This window comes from Cyprinodon tularosa, unplaced genomic scaffold (assembly GCF_016077235.1).
Source record: "Cyprinodon tularosa strain WSP-4 unplaced genomic scaffold, ASM1607723v1 ctg20, whole genome shotgun sequence".
NCBI classification, from domain to species: Eukaryota; Metazoa; Chordata; class Actinopteri; order Cyprinodontiformes; family Cyprinodontidae; genus Cyprinodon; species Cyprinodon tularosa.
The window spans coordinates 806,321-827,169 of NW_024038734.1; the positions used below are offsets into that span (position 1 = coordinate 806,321).

At 37.7% G+C, this 20,849-nt stretch overlaps 1 protein-coding gene across 4 annotated transcripts in view; it reads left to right on the top strand.

The window, feature by feature from the left end:
- Nucleotides 1–20,849, top strand: part of unc5a (unc-5 netrin receptor A) — a 249,116-nt gene that overhangs the window by 96,987 nt on the left and 131,280 nt on the right. For all 4 annotated transcript variants that reach the window (XM_038284572.1, XM_038284573.1, XM_038284574.1 and 1 more), the window contains exon 2: nucleotides 18,306–18,521. In XM_038284572.1, the coding sequence (XP_038140500.1) occupies nucleotides 18,306–18,521 (216 nt within the window). The remainder of the gene's footprint in view (nucleotides 1–18,305; nucleotides 18,522–20,849) is intronic.

The following is a 20,849-nucleotide window of genomic DNA, read 5'->3' on the forward strand; positions in this document are numbered from 1 at the left end:
ATGGATTTGGATAAAGCAGAGAAGGAGGAAAGAACTGGAGCAGACCTCGCTGTTCCTGGGGTTGGTGAGGTTTTGCTGACCAACCTTGTACATTAGGTTTCTCCTTTTTTTTTTTTATCACCATGCAAAGATGACAGATTAAAAAGCACTAGTATGAAGAAGATGAGCCCAAAAGTGACGGTTTGCTTTATTTGTTTTTGTTTTTAAATTTGATTGAGAAGAGAGAAAAAAGCTGCTGTGATCATGGATTTACTCTCCTTCTACATCAGCTGACTCAACCTTTGTGTAATGATGACGACAGCTTTGTCGTGCTGACCGTGACTAAAACACAATGCAACAGTTTTCAGTTGTTCTGGACTGACAGAGATAAAACGGTCACTCCACTGACTGCAGAGAAAGGCAAACCCTCTTCCTTCACCCTGTTATACTTCTGTGTTTATTCCTGCTTTGCGAATTAAACAAGAGAAGAAAAAAAGGTTATTACATCTTGCCTTTTTTTTAGCTCACTGCACAGCAAATCATTTTTGGATTTTGGTGTTGAAAAACAGCCAGAGCACAACTTCAGCAAGATTACATTTTCAAATGTCATTTCAGTTTTCTACACAAATAAAGACTGAGCTTTAAATATCATCACTTGGTTATTTCAAGCATTATTGGAAGCTAGAACTACAATCTTTGCTTACCTGCCTTACCCTTTTACAAAGCTGTTGCTCATACACAGGTTTTACTTTGTAGGTTTTGATAATTAGATAATTTCAGTTTAAAGACAAAAAAAAACAAGACTAAAATCTCATGGAGCTGATAATGTGCTTAGCCTTTTACAGCTCTGAAAAACATTTCATATTTTGCAAAAAGATAAGTGCAGAACTCTTCGTGGGGGCCTCCTTCCTCTGCAGGACACCCACTTCATATTTCTTGGAAGTCATACAAGGAAAAAAAATAAGGTCTCCCCAGAATATGTGCTCAAAAAAATGCTGGAAGAACTCTAGAAGCACTTCTTAGAAGTGAAAGATGTTATTTTTTGTTGTTTTTATCTCTAGGAAATAATACAAACCTCTCTGTTCCTGCAGAGTCTGTAACTGACTAGACCAAATAAGTTCACTTTCTATGAGAGAGCGACCGATAGAGGGTATTTTAGGCAAAAGGCAATTATTTTGTCATCAGTCTAACCGATCCTCGATATGCTGCTGATGTTTTTGGGCTCATTCTTAGAAAATATATAGCTTTTTTTTATATATATATATATATTAATAGTAACAATTATTTAATTAAATTGATCTCACATTAGAGAAACTAATCCCTCTGCATTTAACCCATCCCCTTGGATTAAATGAGAGGCTGCCATCTTGGGGCGCCTGGGGAGCAATCGGGGGTTAAAGGTCTTGGGAATGGGTTTCAAACTCACCTCAAGATTCCAGGCTCTATGCCCTAACCACTAGGCCACCACTCAATTTATGTTATAAAAAATGACACATTGATAAGTGTTTAAAAAGTCTTGTTTTAAACAAAAAAAAAAGAAAAATGTGTTAAGAAATGAAAGAAAATATTAAGAATAGATCGCAAATGGAAGAAGCTGTAATTTATGAGCTTTTTGTGACCTGGACGCATGTCTTATCTAACTTATCAGACAACTTTTGCACGTAGCGACCAGTAATGATGCAAGAAAACAACAACAAATACCGACCTAATATATGTAATTTTTTTTTTTTTTTTGGAGGGGGGCAACTTTTTAGCACTAAATGTTTCCTTTCTAAACCAATGAAATTTTGATAATACGTCCCAATCCAGCTCAAAATGAGCACAAGACTCACAATCCCAAATAATTTTACTTTGATAGACACCAGGCTTCTATTTAAAAACACTGCTAGAGGCATTTCATGGTGAAAAATTAATGAACCCATAAATAATTAAAGCAACTCACGTCACTTTTTGCAACATCAACATCATACCTGCATTACAAAATGTCACATAAATATGTGTGAAGCCAGCTGGCAAAACAAAGCCAAGGGTCACAAAAGCAGTGCAGCAGAGTAGAGTGGTAACTCTACATATCCCTGTACGTACATTTTTTATAATGCAAAGCAATCAGAACTTCCCTATCAGGGTTCCAATAAATGCATAGGAGAACAGCATGCCTGTAATCATGTGTGCAGTATTTGCATCACAAGTGGTTAGTTTTACTGTTTAAGGAGAAATCAGTTTTAAAATTGGTTTGCCGATGAACATGATTTGCACTTAAACTGTCACTTCTGCATCATCTAACGCAGATCTATGTCTCCAGAGGAAGAGTGGTGGGGAGAGCATGCAGAGGAAGGATTATTGAATCTGATTTTGTCATTGGAATAATCAATAACATCTTTCTGATATAGTATTAAAAACATTTTTAAGTTTTATGGATCTGTTTTGTAAATGTCCGTATTATATTTGGTGAGTTACATCAAATGTCACATTAGAAACTAAAAAATAAACCTGTTTTTGGATAACTTTTTTAATAATTGAGGTTATCTGGAGATGTACACTAAATCTGCAGCAGGATGGTTGGTGGCAGGAGCTTCTTTTAATGCACCTTTTGGCATGCTGGGTGAATCAGCTTGTTTTTTTTGGTCATGCAGATCATCAAATCTGTGCAAACCAAAGCGTTTAGGGAAAGGCACACAAACAGACTAGATGAAACAGAAAATTTTAGATGAATTGAAGCAGAAATTGGAAAAAAAATAGATAAAAATGGAATGGATCTCAGAATTTAATGTTTCTGTAAAAAACTTTAAGTTATGCTTAATAAATTACTTCATTTATATGGTTCATGGTATCATGGTTCATTTTTTGGAGTGAAAAACCCATCAGAAATTGGTAAAAATATAGAAAATTGTATCATTAATTAATTTAAGTCAGTGAGTTTTTTCTGTATTTTAATGTATTTGATTTTGTAGGTTTTAAAAACAGCATCATCTCCGCCGTTGAGACATGTGGCAGTCTTCAGGTTCAGCCGCTCCCATTTGTAGGAAAGTGTTGCAAGTCCTAATGTGTTAAAGGCGTATTGACAAGTTAAAATAATACGTTTTTTATTAAGACAAATCGTGACTGTCTATGGAGTCATGTACAGATTATAAGAGTGATTACCAAAAGCACAGATAAAGGCCAAATAACATGAGTCATTCTTATTAAGGACAACATTCATTAAAATGAGAAGGTTAAGCTGTCTGGTTTAGACTGTAGTTCATCTGGGTTTGCTCTAGCCTTAGCTGGTGTGACTGTGACATGTGGCTCCAGCAGGGCTCTCACAGCTTCATTTTAGTCACCAAAGTTGGTATTTAAAATCAAATAGATCCTCCTTTAATTGGCTGAGGAAATGCTTTCATTTTTGTAAGGTGTTTTAATCTGAGAGGTAGGAGTCGTTCATTGAAAGCAGGGCCTTCTGCCGAACTGATTTGTATTCATGCTTTGCTGAGCCAGAGCTACCAGTTTGTCTTTGCTTTTCGTTTTTATGTTAAGAGGACTGGAAGAAGCTAGAGTGAGAATGAAAAAAAGAAAAAAAAAAAACTAGAAAATAATCAAAAAGCTGTTCAGGTTGAAATGAGTTTCCGACTCTTCATGCTTGTGCTGCCTAGGACTGATACCCTAAACATGCGTGGAGTTGAGATGTGCTTTGGTTATGCTTTGGAGGGAAAGTCATATCAGATAACCAGCTCTGCCTTTCATTTCTAGACAGGTTCACACTTATCTACATTATTCTCCGCCATATTTCTCTTTCAGCTCCACAGCCTCTGGATTTAAAGCTTTTCATTTTTGCACACATGACTCTTTGGTAAAAACGATTGTTTTGGATGATGCTCTTTCAGCCTTTCTTCATGTTTTTCTCTCATAACATTCATTATTCTCCTTAATGCCATGGCATACAGATGCTATGTGTTTATAGGACATCAATCATGCAAAAATATTATTGCATCGTCTACATAGATATAAGAACGGAAGTGGCTATCTTGTTTCTGCTGTGAATGAAATACTTCCGTTTAATTTGGGAGTATTAAATTCAGGTATTCATGATACCAAATCAATGAATCCTGACAACTTTACATGATGTTTCGATGCAGCCCCTTTAGATTAAATGTTCGATATTTTAGTGACAATAAATCTACAAAAAAAGGCCAAACAAGCTTGTTTCGTTGGTTAGCTTCACATACAAATAAACCATATTTTAAATTTGTAGTTGTTGAGGGGATATTTAAGGTTTTTAATTGGTAGAAGCAATTGTAAAAAGAAATGGTCTTTATGTCTTCAGACCTTAAGGGTTGAGCGGGATTGTGAGGGTTTAATATTTCAGTAACATAAGAAGACGTCTCGCCATACAAAATGCTGAATTTTGAAATGAATTGTTAGACGAACTGATAACCATTTCAGAAGTTAATGGTTTAAAGTTGTAAATCAAACTTCACTACATTAAGGACTATTATATTAGTCTATTATAATATATTAGACATTATCTTCGTTAACATGTACATAAGTAATAAAGAGCTGATTAGACTTAAAATGGAAAATTGGAAAGTTGGGAATATTCTGATCTTATTCAGCAGGAGTGGAATGAAACTGTAATAATCAATGTTAATTGGCAATAATTTGTTGATACAATACAATTTAAATGGATATACCCCCATATATTAACAAAGACAAAGATTTATTGCATGTTTTATAGTAATATAGCTCTAATAAATCTCACGGGATCTTGTTACTTTGCTGCATCTGCTCAGATCACCTTACAGTAAAAATAGACTGTTGGGGGGTGCACTGCTAACTAACAGCTGGAGATTTAAGCGTTATATAAAAGTAAGACAAAATAAGGATGTTTGTCTATGAATATTTTTTTTTACATTGATTGATTGACTTTATTCATCTCTCAGTGGAGAAATTTACTCGTTACGTCAGCTCAAATAGTCAAAAAAGAAGAAAATACAAAAGGAAGAAAAAAAGGTGCATGGTATATGGGATATTGAAGATCTATTCAGTCATATTTTGAGTTAACATCAACTGTCTTCTGTCACTGATTCTGTCTTCTTGAACCCCAGTCGGCCTCGGCAGATGGCCGCTCACACTGAGCCTGGTTCTGCTGGAGGTTTCTTCCTGTTAGAAGGGAGTTTTTCCTCTCCACTGTCACTACGAGCATGCTTAGTGTGAGGGATTGCCTTTGAGTCAATAAGTCGATGCAATAAACTGGTTTTCCTTATATAAAAAAAACTATGAATCAATCTGACTGGGTGATCTGGTGAACTGGAAAGTGCCCTGAGATGACTTGTGTTGTGAATTGGCGCTATAGAAATAAAGTGAATTGAATCGATTTTTTTATTACACCCGTAATAGTAATCCAGCTGAGAGGGGTGGTTTCCGCTGATGGACAATCCGATTGCATGCATTGAGACACTGGTCAGGATCAGTTATTCTAATTGCGGCGAGCTGACCTGAGCGAACCAGCACCCCTCGCGACCCCACTTGGGATACAGCGTGTTAGAAAATGGACGGATGAATGGATGACCTGAGCGAGAATTTTTATGCCTTTGAGTGGCTGGTTGCACTGGCTGAATTCTACCAGAATATTCCGATTTGCATCTTTACATTATACTATTTAGCCCTATCTGCCATTTTGTTCTCATTACTTATCTCAATATAAATTGTATAATCTTATAATGCAATCAATGTAAACACAGTAAATGACCAGTTGTTGACTAAATTGAGATTCATTAAGGTTTGCTTTACAGCCAAGTTTGAAGCTATTGCCTGATCATAGAATCCCTGCTTTCTGCTCAAGGATTAGGCATCTGCTATTTTCCCACTTCCACTGCAGGGAGATGCTTCTTGAATTGTTTGTTTTATTTTACATAATCCAGTGATTAAGACAGTAGATCTGGATGTAATCTGTCCAAGGGGGTGGATATATACCGCTATATAAGAGGTGGGCCCACTACATAGCCCTGAGGTACCCCATATGTTTGAAAAATATTTTCACTTTAAACAAAGCAGTTTTCTGTTGAAAGTATTTTACAATAAATAGACTGATATTTATCAAAACTTTGAGTCCCAAAAAACAAAAACAGACAAGGCATAGTAGATAGCAATACATAACAAGTTTTGATTAACATTTTTTACTTCTATGACAAACATAGTGGGGCTTGAATATTGGAAAATGTAACGTTATTGTCTTGAGATCTCATTATACCCACTTTTATCACACTCTGCAAATATTGTGTCTGCAGCATGACACTTCATGGTTTCACATTGAAACATAGAGCTAATCACATTCTTTCTAGTAAATCTAACAGTGAGAATGAACTTATCTTTAGCTATTCATATTTTTGTGAAATACCATGTCGGATTAAACACACGTCTGATCAATTTAAGCGTGACTGTAAATTTAGTCTAATAGGAAGCCTCTTAAGAACTACTGGCCTGTAAATCACCTGCAGAAACTGGACGCTGGCTTTTCTTTCCAGTTACTTGAGTTAAACAGGTGATGCCTTCTCCCAGCCTTGTTATGCATCATACCTTTGTGTTGTGTTCTAACTCTCTGTCATGTGCTGCAAAGCCTGTGAGCCCTGTCACACTAATTAGATAGTTCAAGTCATCCTCCATTTGTTTCTACCCAGATCCTAGCAAGGAGGATGCTACACAGTGACACAAGGAGGGAGAGGAGAGGGAACAGGAAGTTAGAGGTGGCTGATGAGTGTCACCGGGCTCAGTAACAATGGTTAGTGTCAGAAACCCTTTGAGATGGAGGGGTTTTTATGCCGTTTCTGCAGACACAGGCAGTTAGGTCCTTTGCATTCTTTGTGTCATTTCCCAGTTTTCAAAGGAACACCAGGCACATCAAGTTGATGGAGCAGGGAAGACCTTAAAAAAATCTGCTTTTCTTAAGATGAAAAATGCTAATAGTGAGGTTTAGTCCTTAATTTGTAGAGTTAACTTCACAGAGAGTTTATAAATCCCTGTCATTTATAGTAAAAGGGAAGCAAAATTATTAACTTTTATTTCTATTTTCTTTCTTCTCTTTTTTTCTATTTCTTTAATGAGTGACTTGGAAGTAGTTGGAACATAATATATATTTTTTAAACATTTTTGCAAGTCTGGTAAGTCTTACATGATGATATTAGTGCAATGAAGCTGCTTAACATTGCATTGAATGTGACAAAATGTGAGAGGTTAAGAAAAAGTGAACGCTTAAGCAAAGTGAAAAAAATATAATAAAACAGAAGACGTCTAGTTTAACAAATGTTGCCTTAGATAAACATTTAACATCATTTTTTACAGAAAAAAAAAACACAAAATAATTTATTAATGCATTTAGTTCTGGTAAACTAGCTAATCATAACAGATTGTGTTTGCATTCAAATAATTAAAGAGTTCATCGACTCCCATACCCAATTACCCCCCGAATCAAAAGATTGAGTTCTTTCCTCCTGCCTTTACTGGTATTCTGTCATGTTATTAGATGAAGTCTTCCTCTTTAGCTGACGGTTCTGGTGCTTCAGCTTCCAGCTTTGCTGTAGCTTTAGGTGGATCTGCTAACCAAAGGATTAATTTGGTAATCTAAATAGTCTCTTTTCTTCTTATTCCTCCTTATAATTAGTTCCATGCTCCTTTTTTTTAAATGTATGGATTTTTCTCTTGCTTTATCCATGTGCATTACTGTTTCCCTCTCTTGTGCCAGATGTGAGCTCCATAATCAACTTTTGTATTGATAACCTTGTTTCAGGCTAAGCGTAAGGGGACAACAAATCCAGAAGCGTGTCATGCCCCGGATAGAATAGTCTTAGTCGTCTGCCCCTCCCCTCAGCAATGGATGTCTGCAGCTCCTTTGAGGCTTGCTTGTAGTTATTAAGTCAGATGTGTTTAAATCTCTTCAGCTCTCTTGGAAAAAAAAAAAAAAAAAAAAAACGTTTTGAACTGAAGTTAAACAGCTGATGCACAGAAGAATTCTATACATTTCTGCAGAAATGTTTGCAATAGCGCAGACTTTTAAATTATAAAATAAACTACATGTCTATTGTGTCTGGAAAGGTTTGTACATATATTTTTTTTTTTCAGTTTTCCAGGACATTCTGTAGCTATGTTTCATCCTAAGAGTCTTATTATTTGTTTTATTAGAGACATTGAATGTATTTTATGCTGTCTTGCTAAAGGATTTATGTGCTTTGAGCATATTGTTCCACATTAAAGCTACAGACATCATGACATTTTGCAGGAATGTTATGAACGGATACTAACTGTAAACAGGAAGAGATACATTTATGGGAAAAAAATTAAAACCTTTTTGCTCAGTTGCATCCCCCCTACACACACACACACAAACAGACAGCCCACCCACCCCGATAACTCAATTAGAGAAGACAGACTACCTCTCTAATCTAATCTCTGTATAAATCCAACTGTTCTGCTAAGGCCTGTTCTATTATAGTTATGTAATTTAATGTAGTAAAATTCTGTGTGCAATGCTAGTTGATGAAAAGGTGTGTCTCTAAGGAAGTCTGGTTGATTACCTTGACTTGTTGACGTTGCAGCAATCACTCATGCTGAGCTAGCATGTTTGCTGAGTACCCCAAAGACTGCAGCTTAAATAATATCTGCTCGGTTACTGCACAAATTAACTGCTGTTTTTTTTTTTTTTTTTTTTTTTTTTTTTATTATTATTAGTAGTAGTAGTAGTAAATTCATTTCCAAATAAAATAAGGTGTTGTAAGATGTAGCATCCAGACAAGAAATTGTGATTGGGAAGCTCCTTTTATAAAGAATATGATGTGAAATGCAAAGATGAATCATCACTGACATTTGTACACATAGATGGACTTTTATTTAACCCTGTAATGCCAAATGTATCATATTTGATACATACGGTTTCTGAAATGTTTTGCGTCTGAAACCTTTTGCATAATTTAATGGTAAAAACTTTGCTCAAAATCCTATTGTACACAATCAGATATACCTGATAACAGAGGGCAGAAGACTACACAAAAAATAATCTTGACTTATCGCACAGTAATAAATTATTAATATCAAAAATTTATTTCTGTTTGTTCTTTTTACGTATTTTGTTAAAAGACCAAATAAGGACTTAAAACCAAAAGTTATTTTCTGTTTTGTTTTATTCTTGGATCGGGCTTTAAAGGGTTAAGCATCCAATTCATACTGGGTGTAAAGTAACATGTTTCCTCTACTTTGGGGTTTTTATTGAGTGGAGTTCAGCCCCATAAATGATCTGATTTGTATCTTATAAAGTGATAAAGGCATAAAGCACACTGATTTTTTTATAGGTTTTTCTATTTACTAATGTAAGATGTGACATTTTTCTACAACAGATAATAAAAACATTACTGGTTATAACATCAGAGAACAATACTTCGAATAATCTATTTGAAGGATGTTTTAGTAAATGATAAAAGCCCCACCATAGTTCCCTAAAGTTTGTTATAAAAGAGGCCATATATGTAGTTTGGTTAATGGCTGAATTTAGAGTGCAGCCTAATGAGTTTATTTGAAAGTCACAGCCGGTGATTAAGCCCCCTATGCACAGAACTAATTGTTGGAGATGCTGTTTTAGCCCCAAAGCTTGACTGTCTGCAGAAACATCTGGGGCTGAAGGGGGACAAAGCATCAGCTGCAGCACTTGAGTGATGAATATGAATATTTCTTCCAATTTAGACTTTTAGTCAACACTGTTAATGACTCCTCCAAGAATAGGACTGTAGCTTTGGAATCACACGTTTGACCACACGGCAATTAGGAAAACGTAATGATGAATTTGTCTCGCACTCTTGATGTCGGACAGAAGTTTTTAAGTTTCTCAGCTGTTCATCTGGAAGCATCACTCTGAGCTGTGTATTCACACAAACACATTTCCCACACAAACATGCGTCTCACATTACGCTCCCAAAATGTCAGCTGTTTTACACTGACAGGGACTTAAAATGGTCTCGTAGGTTTTCAAGGCAAACGCGTCTTTCAACACGGCGCCGACTTGAAAGCGAGCTGAAAAGGGAAGGTGTCGCCGAGCGTCGCCTCTGCGCTGCCGGTAAACGACACCACCTAGACCCCCCTCCCTTTCCCGCTCAGTCGGAACTTCAAACAGATGACAAGAAAAATTAATAAACAGGAATCAACAAACCGGAAAAAGCAAACGTGTAAGCTCCTGTTGGAAGGTGCAAGGCTCATTAATCGTGTTGATGTTTGCCATATTTACACAAGCTGACTCCCAACTTCTTCTTCTTTGAGGAACCTATTAGTGACATCATTAGAAATATTAGATCTAGATTCTCTAAAAGAGCTGGCGTCTGAAGGTTTAAAAAGGTCGTCTTTAATGCAAACGTTTCTAGCAGGCGTGCTTTTAGCATTGTGTGAAATCATCCCCAGAATAAAAATATCCAGAGATGCACAGTCCTGCATCAAGTCTGCAGCCAGTTTTGTATGCATATAAAGAGTAGGGTAGTAATAATATCATTTTGCATGTGTGAGACTGATTTACATATTAGCTAATATCCTCCAAGGCCCATCTTCCCCCTCTGTCCTTGTAAAGATTATTTTCTTTCAAGCCTTCGCACCCCACCTCAAAACACGATGCGATCAAGTTCACGTTGCCACAGATTCCAGTTTTCCCACATGTTTATTTAATGCAAAATGTTCAACACGAATACAGCGGATGACAGAAAGTGATCGTTTTCCCGGTTGGTATTAATGATCCGTGAGGTTTGCATAATTCTCAGGCTTGCTTTATCTGAGAAGACAAAAAAAAATCTGTTTAGGAGCCTCTTCTCCTCCTTTGCATTCTTGCTTCTCTTTCTTCCCTATTGTTCCTGCATACATGTGCGGGTAGGTTTTCACCTTCTCCATAGGCTTGACACAGAGCTTGTGTCTGTAGTTGAAGGAATGCTTGCTGAAGCATGGTTGTCTCAATGAAAAATGTACTCTGAACCGCAGACATGCGGAGGGGTAAATATTTGTCATCTTGGGGACAAACATAAATCAGTTAGCCTCTCTTCAGCTTATATATGAAGGTGGATGGAGCTTTTTTCTCCCTGGTGCACATCCAATTCCACTTTATTTGGTGTGTTTGATAACTCCCTGTGTAAATGTTGTCATTGGTTTATGGATGATATTTCCCAAGAACGCATGAAAATGACTGCTGTTACAGGAACCATTATGCACAAACATCAGACTTAGATGTATTGCTAAATAAAGAGCAGGAATGTTTTTAAATCAGGCAGAAAACCACTTGAACGACGCAAGGATTTAGAGGGAAAAAACCCATCAACATCAGTAGATGAGAAATCTCTGCCCCTTAATGGTTGCTAAACTTGAAATTGTTTAATACACTGGACGGTAACTTTAATTGAATTAATTTCGGGGAACATCGTAAGGACTGATGGTGTCATAAAGTACTTGTTACAGCTGCTGTTCATCATTGTGATGTAAATTACGGTCAGTGATTGCTCAATGATGCCTTCCTTCAGGGACATGATGTTGTTTCGAGAAAAAAAAATGTAATTGGCTCCAAAGGGCACATGATGTGTTGATGCTGGGAGGGAGAAACACAAAAGAGGGTTATATTTCCTTGCCGGCAAAGATTTCCTCCCCTGCTGATGTAACAGCGGTGCATTCTACAATTTTGTTTTACAAGCAGATAGGGGTGACATTAAAAAAACACCACAAAAAAAAAAAAAAAACACATGCATGTTTTACAGATGGTGATAAGACACGATGACAGCAAGCAGCACACTGGTGGAGGATAAAAGAGCATATGTATTTGGAGTTCAGTTTCAAAATTAGACTAGAGATTGGTGTGTGCAAAGACACAGTTAGAGGGGGAAAAAAAGTCTGGAAAAGAACTGATGATAGATGATTACAGACGAGAGAAAACACTTCTAAAAATTGGATTTTTCAAAATAAAATTCATGCAGTAAACTTTATTTAGGTATCAGCATCCTTTAATGGTTTAAGGTGAACTAAGATAGATAGATAGATAGATAGATAGATAGATAGATAGATAGATAGATAGATAGATAGATAGATAGATAGATAGATAGATAGATAGATAGATAGATAGATAGATAGATAGATAGATAGATAGATAGATAGATAGATAGATAGATAGATAGATAGATAGATAGATAGATGTTATACTGCACCATCGTGTGTTAAGTTAAACCATTTTTTGATTGTAGCTCTGGCTGAGTGTTCAACTACATTTTCCATCTTCCTTCAACTCAGACCTGCTTCCCCATCTGTTCTGTAAAGCCGATATTGATTTTTCTTCCTCCATTTACATGATAAAGATCATGCTATGATAACTTATGTTACACTAGTTGCAATTCAAACAAAGATCTATTAACAAATCTAACTAAACACTAACAATGGATTGCAGACGGGGGATGCATCATGAATGCACTTACAGTATTAAAGGAATAGTACACCCAAAACATGATTAGCCTTCATTTTCTACTCACCCCCATGCTGAACAACACTCTGGAGTACTTTTTTGATATCTCAAATGCATCTGGAGATCTGGGAGGCTTCTTGCTGTCTGCTGACATTCAAATAATGGAGGTGCCAAGCGCCCGAGGCAGAAAGGTCCATAAAAGTCCACAAAAAACGTGTCAATATTCCTCCATACTGCTCGTCCAATGTATTCCAAGTGTCCTGAGTGTGTAGCGTCCATAATTTACTCGAAACGAAGTCATTTAGAATGTTTTTAGAGCATAAACAGTAGTGTATAGGATTTCCTGAAAGCGCGCGCTGGCGCGTTCACGATGCTACGGAAGCCGGCAGACCAAACCAGATGAAAGTGCGCATTCGCGTCTGCTCTGCCGATAATGCAAGCGTAGAAGAAGAAATGTGCTGTTTACCTGTGCAAAGAAAGAAACAACGAAAGAAAAATGTCTGAGGACTTCAGTGTTGAGGAAGAGCATGAGTTCTTTGCCGAGCTGAATGCGCACTTTCATCCGGTTTGGTCTGCCGCGGTTTCCGTAGCATCGTGAACGTGCGGGCGCGCGCTTTCAGGAAATCCTATACACTACTGTTTATGCTCTAAAAACATTCTAAATGACTTCGTTTCGAGTAAATTCTGGATGCTACCCACTCAGGACACTTGGAATACATTGGACGAGCAGTATGGAGGAATATTGACACGTTTTTTGTGGACTTTTATGGACCTTTCTGTCTCGGGCGCCATAGACCTCCATTATTTGAATGTCAGCAGACAGCAAGAAGTCTCCCAGATCTCCAGATGCATTTGAGTTATCAAAAAAGTACTCCAGAGTGTTGTTCAGCATGGGGGTGAGTAGAAAATGAAGGCTAATCATGTTTTGGGTGTACTATTCCTTTAAACGACAAACACATATCCACCGATACAATACAATAAAAAGACAGGGATTTTTTATGAATATAAAAACATGCTATCAAAAAAACTTAAAATGTTGGTTAAATTTACTGGTGCAAATATATTCTTTATAACCTGGACTCTCTGTGAAGAGTAACAATTTTTGCAGCGCCTGAATGCAAATGGATGCTGAAAATTTTTTCATTGCAAATGGGGCTAAATACAATAGCTGCACCACTTTTGAAACCTTTCAAGCAAGTAGTTAATGTTTAAGGTATTTAAATACATGTTCAGGGCGGTGTGTTTGGCATGGTTTGGTAGCCTGGGTTTGTGTTTGTTGGAGATTCACAGCCAAAAAGGACTTCCATCATGAACTATTCTGTCTCTACATGGCCTAGCTCTGCTCTGACTCCATTATTCTATTTTGGGTTTCAGAACCACATCCAGCTGCCTCTTTTCCTGCATCACAAACACTTCATCACTTCCTCCTCCCGTAGATGTGACCCTGACTTGGGAGCTGACATGGTCAGCTGGACAGATGAGACATGGAGTCTGTTTGCAGCAGGAAATCTGCCCTGGACATCATGGCTCAGCACACTGACAGCTGGTGCATCCGTGTTCCGCGTGTTTAGCTATGAATGTGTGCTAGTGCGTGTTTTGTCCGCCGATTCGTCTCTGAAGAAGCAGCTGCACCCAAATATGAGTTCAAAACCTTGTGTGTTTCTTTCAAGTAGTTTGCAACACATTTTGCAAGTCGTCCTGCATCAAATCCGACATATTGCATTGAATTCATCATTTTCATTGACTGGCTGATTTAGCAGGGAGATAGATCGCTTCTAGTGTTTGCTGTCTGTGCATATGCAGTGACCTGTCAGTGACCTTTCATGCTTTTGACTCTTAATGTGAGCCTTAACCAATCCCACTCAGAGGAATCTAATGTGCAGCCTATAGAGCTATAATGTGCCGATTTGATGTGTGCATTGACCTGCAAGAAGCCTGCTAAGTGGCTTATACTCCCGGCGTGTGTTTGTGTGCAGACTGACTTTGAAGCATGTTGTGCCGTGACAATAATCTAAGCCAATTTAGTCACCATCAGCCCTTCATTATGAGTTTGACATAAAGTAGCGCGTGACTGGAATGCCCTCCCATAAAATGATCATTTACATCTCCAAAGAAATTACGCATTTAACCTCATTAACCTAAAGAACACGCGATAAAACAGAAGGCTCACCCCCCCCAACCTCCTTTGAAGCGCAGCGACGTGCGCCCACACACAAACACAAACTGGAAACATCATCAAAAGTTGGGAGTTCACAATGATTATGACCTCTGCAAATGACAAGCAGCCATTTTTGCAACTCGTAAGACTTTTTTGGGGGATTTTTTTTATCTCACTGCTTCAATATCATCTGTCATTCAAAAGATGATTAACCTGGCAGGTGTTCGGCAGTTCCCACCCACAGTCTTAGCGAGCTGTCCTCTTTAGCCTGCTGGGAGTATGGAGGGGTTTCAGCTTAGCCAGCTAATGGTTGCAGCCACAAAGCTGGAAATGGCCACATTAGAAGAAGTCGCCATAATTAGGCCCAACACAATTTCAAACAACCTGACCTATTGCTCCCTCGCTGTTTATTAGCGAAGTTTTGGTTGCTCTAGAGCAATTATAGTCAGTATTCATGATGAACTGTGGTCTTGTTTTCCCCGACACCATGAGACAGGAGACACGCTTGTGTACAGGGTAAATAATGTCAGGCGGTTCTGTTGTAGTGTGCGGAGAGCTGCCATGTTTTCCTTCCCAAATGTGTGCGATGAGGAAAATGTGCCGGGGAGGAAAAAAAAAAAACAGGGGAAAATGGCAACGTATCAGCAAGTGATGTATATCGTTCATTGGACACAGAACATTTAGTTTTCATTAAGAGTTAAACACGTACACGAAACATTAATGGGGTTCAGCGACAGCAGTGCCTGCGTGCCCTCTCTGTATCTCATCCTGATGAATTAGCAACTCAGCACAAGGGTGAGGCTAAGGGGAAAAAAAACATGCAAGGAAAAAAGGAGACGTGTAGAGAGGGAAGCAACTGTCAGATAACATCTCTATCTAAAGATTGGTATTTATAACACAACTTCATATAAATCCTCAACTAGAGCTTCAACGTGCTGTAAGGATGAACAAAGGGCTGGGCGGGAGGATGGGAGGATGGGAGGGGAGCGGAGAGAAAGGTCAGGATGAGTGCTGCCGTTTCATTATGAGAGATGCGGACTCCTTTTCCCTCTCCTGCTGCACGGGAAGTGATGGAGAAGGTTGTTAATGTCTGGCCTGTCAGCCATATTGGATTCAGGGCAGTAAATTAATATTACGCTCCTTTTAAAGGGGTTTTATTTTGGGATTTACTGATCTCCCCTGAGTGTCGGCAGAGTAAAGAGGTTATTTCCCTTCTCTCTGCTCTGTTCTGTGTCCGCTTGCTATCTCTCTCGCAGGGCTAATATGTTTAGAGAAAGAGAAACCATGTTCATAGAGGAAGGATCTGTGCGCTGTAGGCAGTTTTGTGTCATCCTGCGTTTGTTTTAAATGTTTTTTAAGAAGCACAGAAGTCTGCGGTAGGCGGTGGTGTTTAAGCCAAGCAAGGACAGCTTCTTATGTGCTGAAATGACTTCCAAAGCATTGCGAACATATTTATACGTATGTGGAAAAAAAGAGGGACGAACAAATAAATACTGGGAAATAAAACCATTGAACGTGTCAGCTGTGATGTCTGTTTAGGAAAAAAATAAACTGAAACTGAGTAAGAAAGCTTAGAAAGCAAATTATATGCATTTATATGCATCTATAAATGAAATTATGTAAAAAAAAAAAAAAAAGAAAATAATAATAAGTTGAAAAAGGGATAAGATTTGAAAGAAATAAAGCAAAGGAGGTGATAAATGCGTAAAAAAAAACATTAAAACTATTAAGAAAGCACCTGATGCTATGTAATATTAGCAGTTTTATATTTAACTGAATGACTTTGAAAGGTTTTATTAACAAAGCATTATACAAAGTGGTTTGAAAACAGACTTTACCCCCCAGAAAATTAGGAAAACTTTTAGACTTTCCCTTTATAATCAGTTATTCCTGGAATAGTTGCAAAAAGAAACTAATTATTGACAGTTTAATGCTTTAAAGCGACCAACATGAGGCAGACATTTTTCAACAGATCATCCTAAACAGCAGAGCACGGTTGTGGCAGCGGTAAATTTATTAGGAGGCTGTGTTAAGCAGGGAAAACTTGGAGAAAATAAATCCAAAAAAGAATTTCTGCCACCAGATAAAGACTGCTGTTCATATTCTCCTTCTTCTCACAAACGTTTTATCGTCTTGATGTGCTAAAGGTGGAAACAAAACCCTATAGGATTCACAGCAGTGAGTCTGTTCCTATATAGTATACTGTAGACTCAGGAGTACTAAACATAGAAAAACACCAGTTTATTTAGTTTTTTTATACCCAAAAACTGAAAAAAAGGTATGCTTTCCTTTATTTCCCAAATTTGGAAGTTGTTTGTTCACCTAATAGGGTTGTCAAAATAATAGATTTTAAACTCAATATAAATTCTCAGCATTGTATTTTATTAATTATACCATTTTTGATACCATGGGGATTAAAAAACAATATGAATAAGGGCATAAAAACGTCTTTTATTAACATGGAATTGACCATTTTTAACCTCATTGTGAACCATGATTTCTCAACAGAAGCACAGATGTTATTTAAAAAGTGGTTCAAATAATGCAAAATAAAAAAAAAGTGAAATATGATATAATTTAACGTATTTTAAGGTTGTCCGAGGTATTATTCCTTTAATGTACAAGATAATCCCGAAATCCAAAATTAACAATAGCAAAAATATGCAAACACTTGTCTTGTAACGATTATTTTGCAAATCGATGAATCTGGCAATTAATTTTTAATCGATTAATAATGAGATAGCCAAATATTCTTTAAAGAAGACTTTTTATGAAATGAAACCAGGTGAAACTGGATAGAGCATATTGACAGACAAATTATTTTTATATCTTAAATGCAAAATGTTACGTTATGTTTTTTTTTACAACATTGGTACAATTACCACTCAAAATGAGTTGCTGTCAGCTAAATGCATGTTTTAGAGTCTCTTTACTCCTTATTAAAGATTAATCAATTACTAAATCAGTTGACAATTTTTTCAATAATCGATTATTACGATTAATCAAATAAATTGTCTTTAGTATCAATACCATGCTAAACTAGTATTGTATCCGGATACATTGAGTATCGATATTTCTCAGACTGGATATTTTTTGAAAAATCTTGTCCATTTCATTTACGTTTATGGTTTTAAAATGGAATAGTTTTCCACCTGCCAGTGTGTTTCCTGCTGCTCCTCCACATGCTGGGTTCATCATACAGAATGCTTAAGTAATTAGAAACATCTGCAGATAAATGATTTGGAGTCAGTGGGCTGTTTAACTGTCACTTTTCTTTAGCCTCTGTCCTTCCTGCTGTGTAGGCTGGGTTAGAGTCCTGGCTGAAAGCACTATAACACAGCGTGAAGTGGTCTTGTCTCTGTGCCAGGATTTATGGCTGCTGGTCCATCAGCGCTGATGTTAAAAGGGCTGTGATTAAGAGCCAGAGTGAAGACATGGACTTCAGTGCCCCTCTGACCCAGCCAGGAGCACACAAGGCCGAGCTCTGTCACTGCCAGCTCTATCCTCCTCCTCCTCTTTGTCCGTCTATCTTCTTCTGTCTTCTTCCACATGCATGTGTATGAGCTGAATTCTACCAAGGACGTTACGATCTGCATTTGATCTTTGCTCAACAGGTACAACAAGAAGGCAGGAAGAAGGGTGCCTGCCTCACTGACAAAACTTCAAAAGCTTGGAAATGCATTTCGTTTTTCTATTTGCCGTCCTTTAAAATCTTTCTTTCTTTTGTTCTCCGAGGTTCAGAGCACGCTGCCACAGCAGCGCTTCCCGCTGCGTTCTCGGACCTGCTGCCTCACTTCCTGGTGGAGCCTGAGGACGAGTACATCGTGAAGAACAAGCCCGTGACTCTGACCTGCCGCTCGACTCCGGCCACACAGATCTACTTCAAATGCAACAGCGAGTGGGTTAATCAGAACGACCACGTGATTGAGCGAACTGTCGACCCGGCCACAGGTACTTAGAGCTCCCCGCTTCCTACATCAATGGTCTCTTCCTGCTTCATTTTAAAACACTATTAACATTTTTCCTCTAAAGATAGATGCATTTTCAGCTTTTTTTTTCTTCCAGTCATCATCTACAGACCAACATCACTTGGAGACATTATTTAGTGTTTGTGTGCTGAAACTAAGGTCGGCAAATTGCAGACGATTACTGTGCCCCATCAGAGTCCTGGCTCATTCTCTCAGCCATTCTCATAATAAGCACATTGGTTTCATTCTCAGAAATCTCCTCGATCACCTTGGAGACCTGTTTGTTTTTCCCTTTGTTGTGCTGCAAACCCTCCCACCCCCTCACCACTAGTGTCATAAACACGTATGACACTGATGTGCTGAGATGTGGTGAGATTCAGAAGTGATCCGCAAATTTAAACCGCCCCTTCGCCGCCTAGAAACAGGGAGATGACAGACCGCGGGCTATCGCATAAATCCACACAGAACTGGGGATATACTGATGCCCATAAAGTTGGAGGAGAATATTTTTTGCCACTTTGCATGAAATGACTTTGACAATGAGGTTTGCTGTTGACAGATAAGGTTCATGTATTCCTATATCTACTATCCAAAATAATGCAGTTCATGGACCTCAATCTAAATAGGACTTAAAAACAAGTAAAGTTTGAAAATATAAAATATTTTTAAAAATTGTTTGGAAGAAATAAAATAAAATAAAAAATTATATATATACAATTATATATAAAAGATCATTAGAAAAAATAAGATCTAATGTAAACAACAAAGTTACTTTTACAACCTTTTTTGATTATGAGATTTTAAAGTTTCCTTTCTGGATTGCTTTATTTAATCTCACCAAATTCACTCAGTTTTTTGCTTTTACTCTCTTCCTGTTCCCCAATTAAAAATGAAACCACTGATTCTGAAAAAAAAAACACATGTAATAGCAGCAGCTATGCATGCGACTTCGCTTGCAGGCCAGGTTATAGATTGTAACTTCCCCAATGGATGGGCTGAAGTCAGGTAAAACAGCTTAGATTCACTGTAAAAAGACCTTCAATGAATTCATTGTACTGCAGCACTTAATCTTAAACAATTTAAGTACATTTATACAGAAGTGAGAAAAAAATATTGTTTTAGCAAAAGCACCGGTGGCATTAGAGGGACTCCTGCTGTGAATGCTTTCATACCCTGAGGCAAAAAGACAGCTCTTAGTTTTCCTTTATTCCATTTATACAAGCTGAAAACATACATCCTACCATAAGCGTCGTTAGACCTATTTAAGGGTGGCTTCAGCCACCCTTTCTTTGGCATTAGCCACCCTATAATTATTTTGCGATTTTAAAAAATATAGCTATATATTTTTCTGTATTTATTTTTTCCCCATATTTTCCCAAAACAAATGCAGTAAAGCACCGAATAAAAGCCATAAAGAAGACAAGTTAATCTGAACAATCATAGGCGTAACTTCCTTAAGGACTGGTGTGGACATGTCCCCACCAATATTTTGTACACGTATTTTGCTTTCGGTGCTGTGTATATCTGATTAAAACCCCATTCATGCCGCTCCTCAGAAAGAAAATAAAAAAAGTTCTCCCCGCTGCTCACCGTCCACAAACCCAGACAAAAAACTCAGAAAAAAGAATCTGTTGCCTCTCGCTTTCTCCCCATCACCCCCCTCCAACCTCTCCCCATAACATTTGAATTGAAGATATCCGCGGGTGACGGGTCGGGTTCGGTAGTCATCCTAACGGGTTCGGGCGGGTGCGGGTTGGTAAAACTCGACCCATGCAGGTCTCTAAGCTACACTACATTCAGTATCATTACCATAGAAACAGACAACAGCGCCAATATATCAGAATTATACTAAAACACACGCAAATAATTTCCCACATAAAAAACAGGATTTTCAGTCCATTACAGTTTTCCGTTTTTAGAGGGTTGTTTATTTTGCGTTTATTAAGCAGTGATTGATTAATTTAAACACCTGCTCTACTGATGGTCTATCGGAGTTGGTGTTTAGGTTGAACATAAAGAACACCTTTTATTTGAAGCTTCTTATAGCTACTGTTTTAATCCCGGCTTTACTTAAAACTTTTTCCTGACTTTGATAGTGTTGCCATTCAGTAGCAAGCACTGCGCCCCTTTTTCTTTTATATGTACACGTACATTTAAGATTTAGCGTGTTAAGTTGACAACTCATGAGCAAGCTGCTTTTTGCAATCTAGCAGCGAGGTAAGGATAGGATCTTGCAGGTGTGACGTCACTCTGCAGGGGGTCCAAAGATAAAAGCTTTAAACAATTTTGGCATTGGAATTTCAGATTTAAG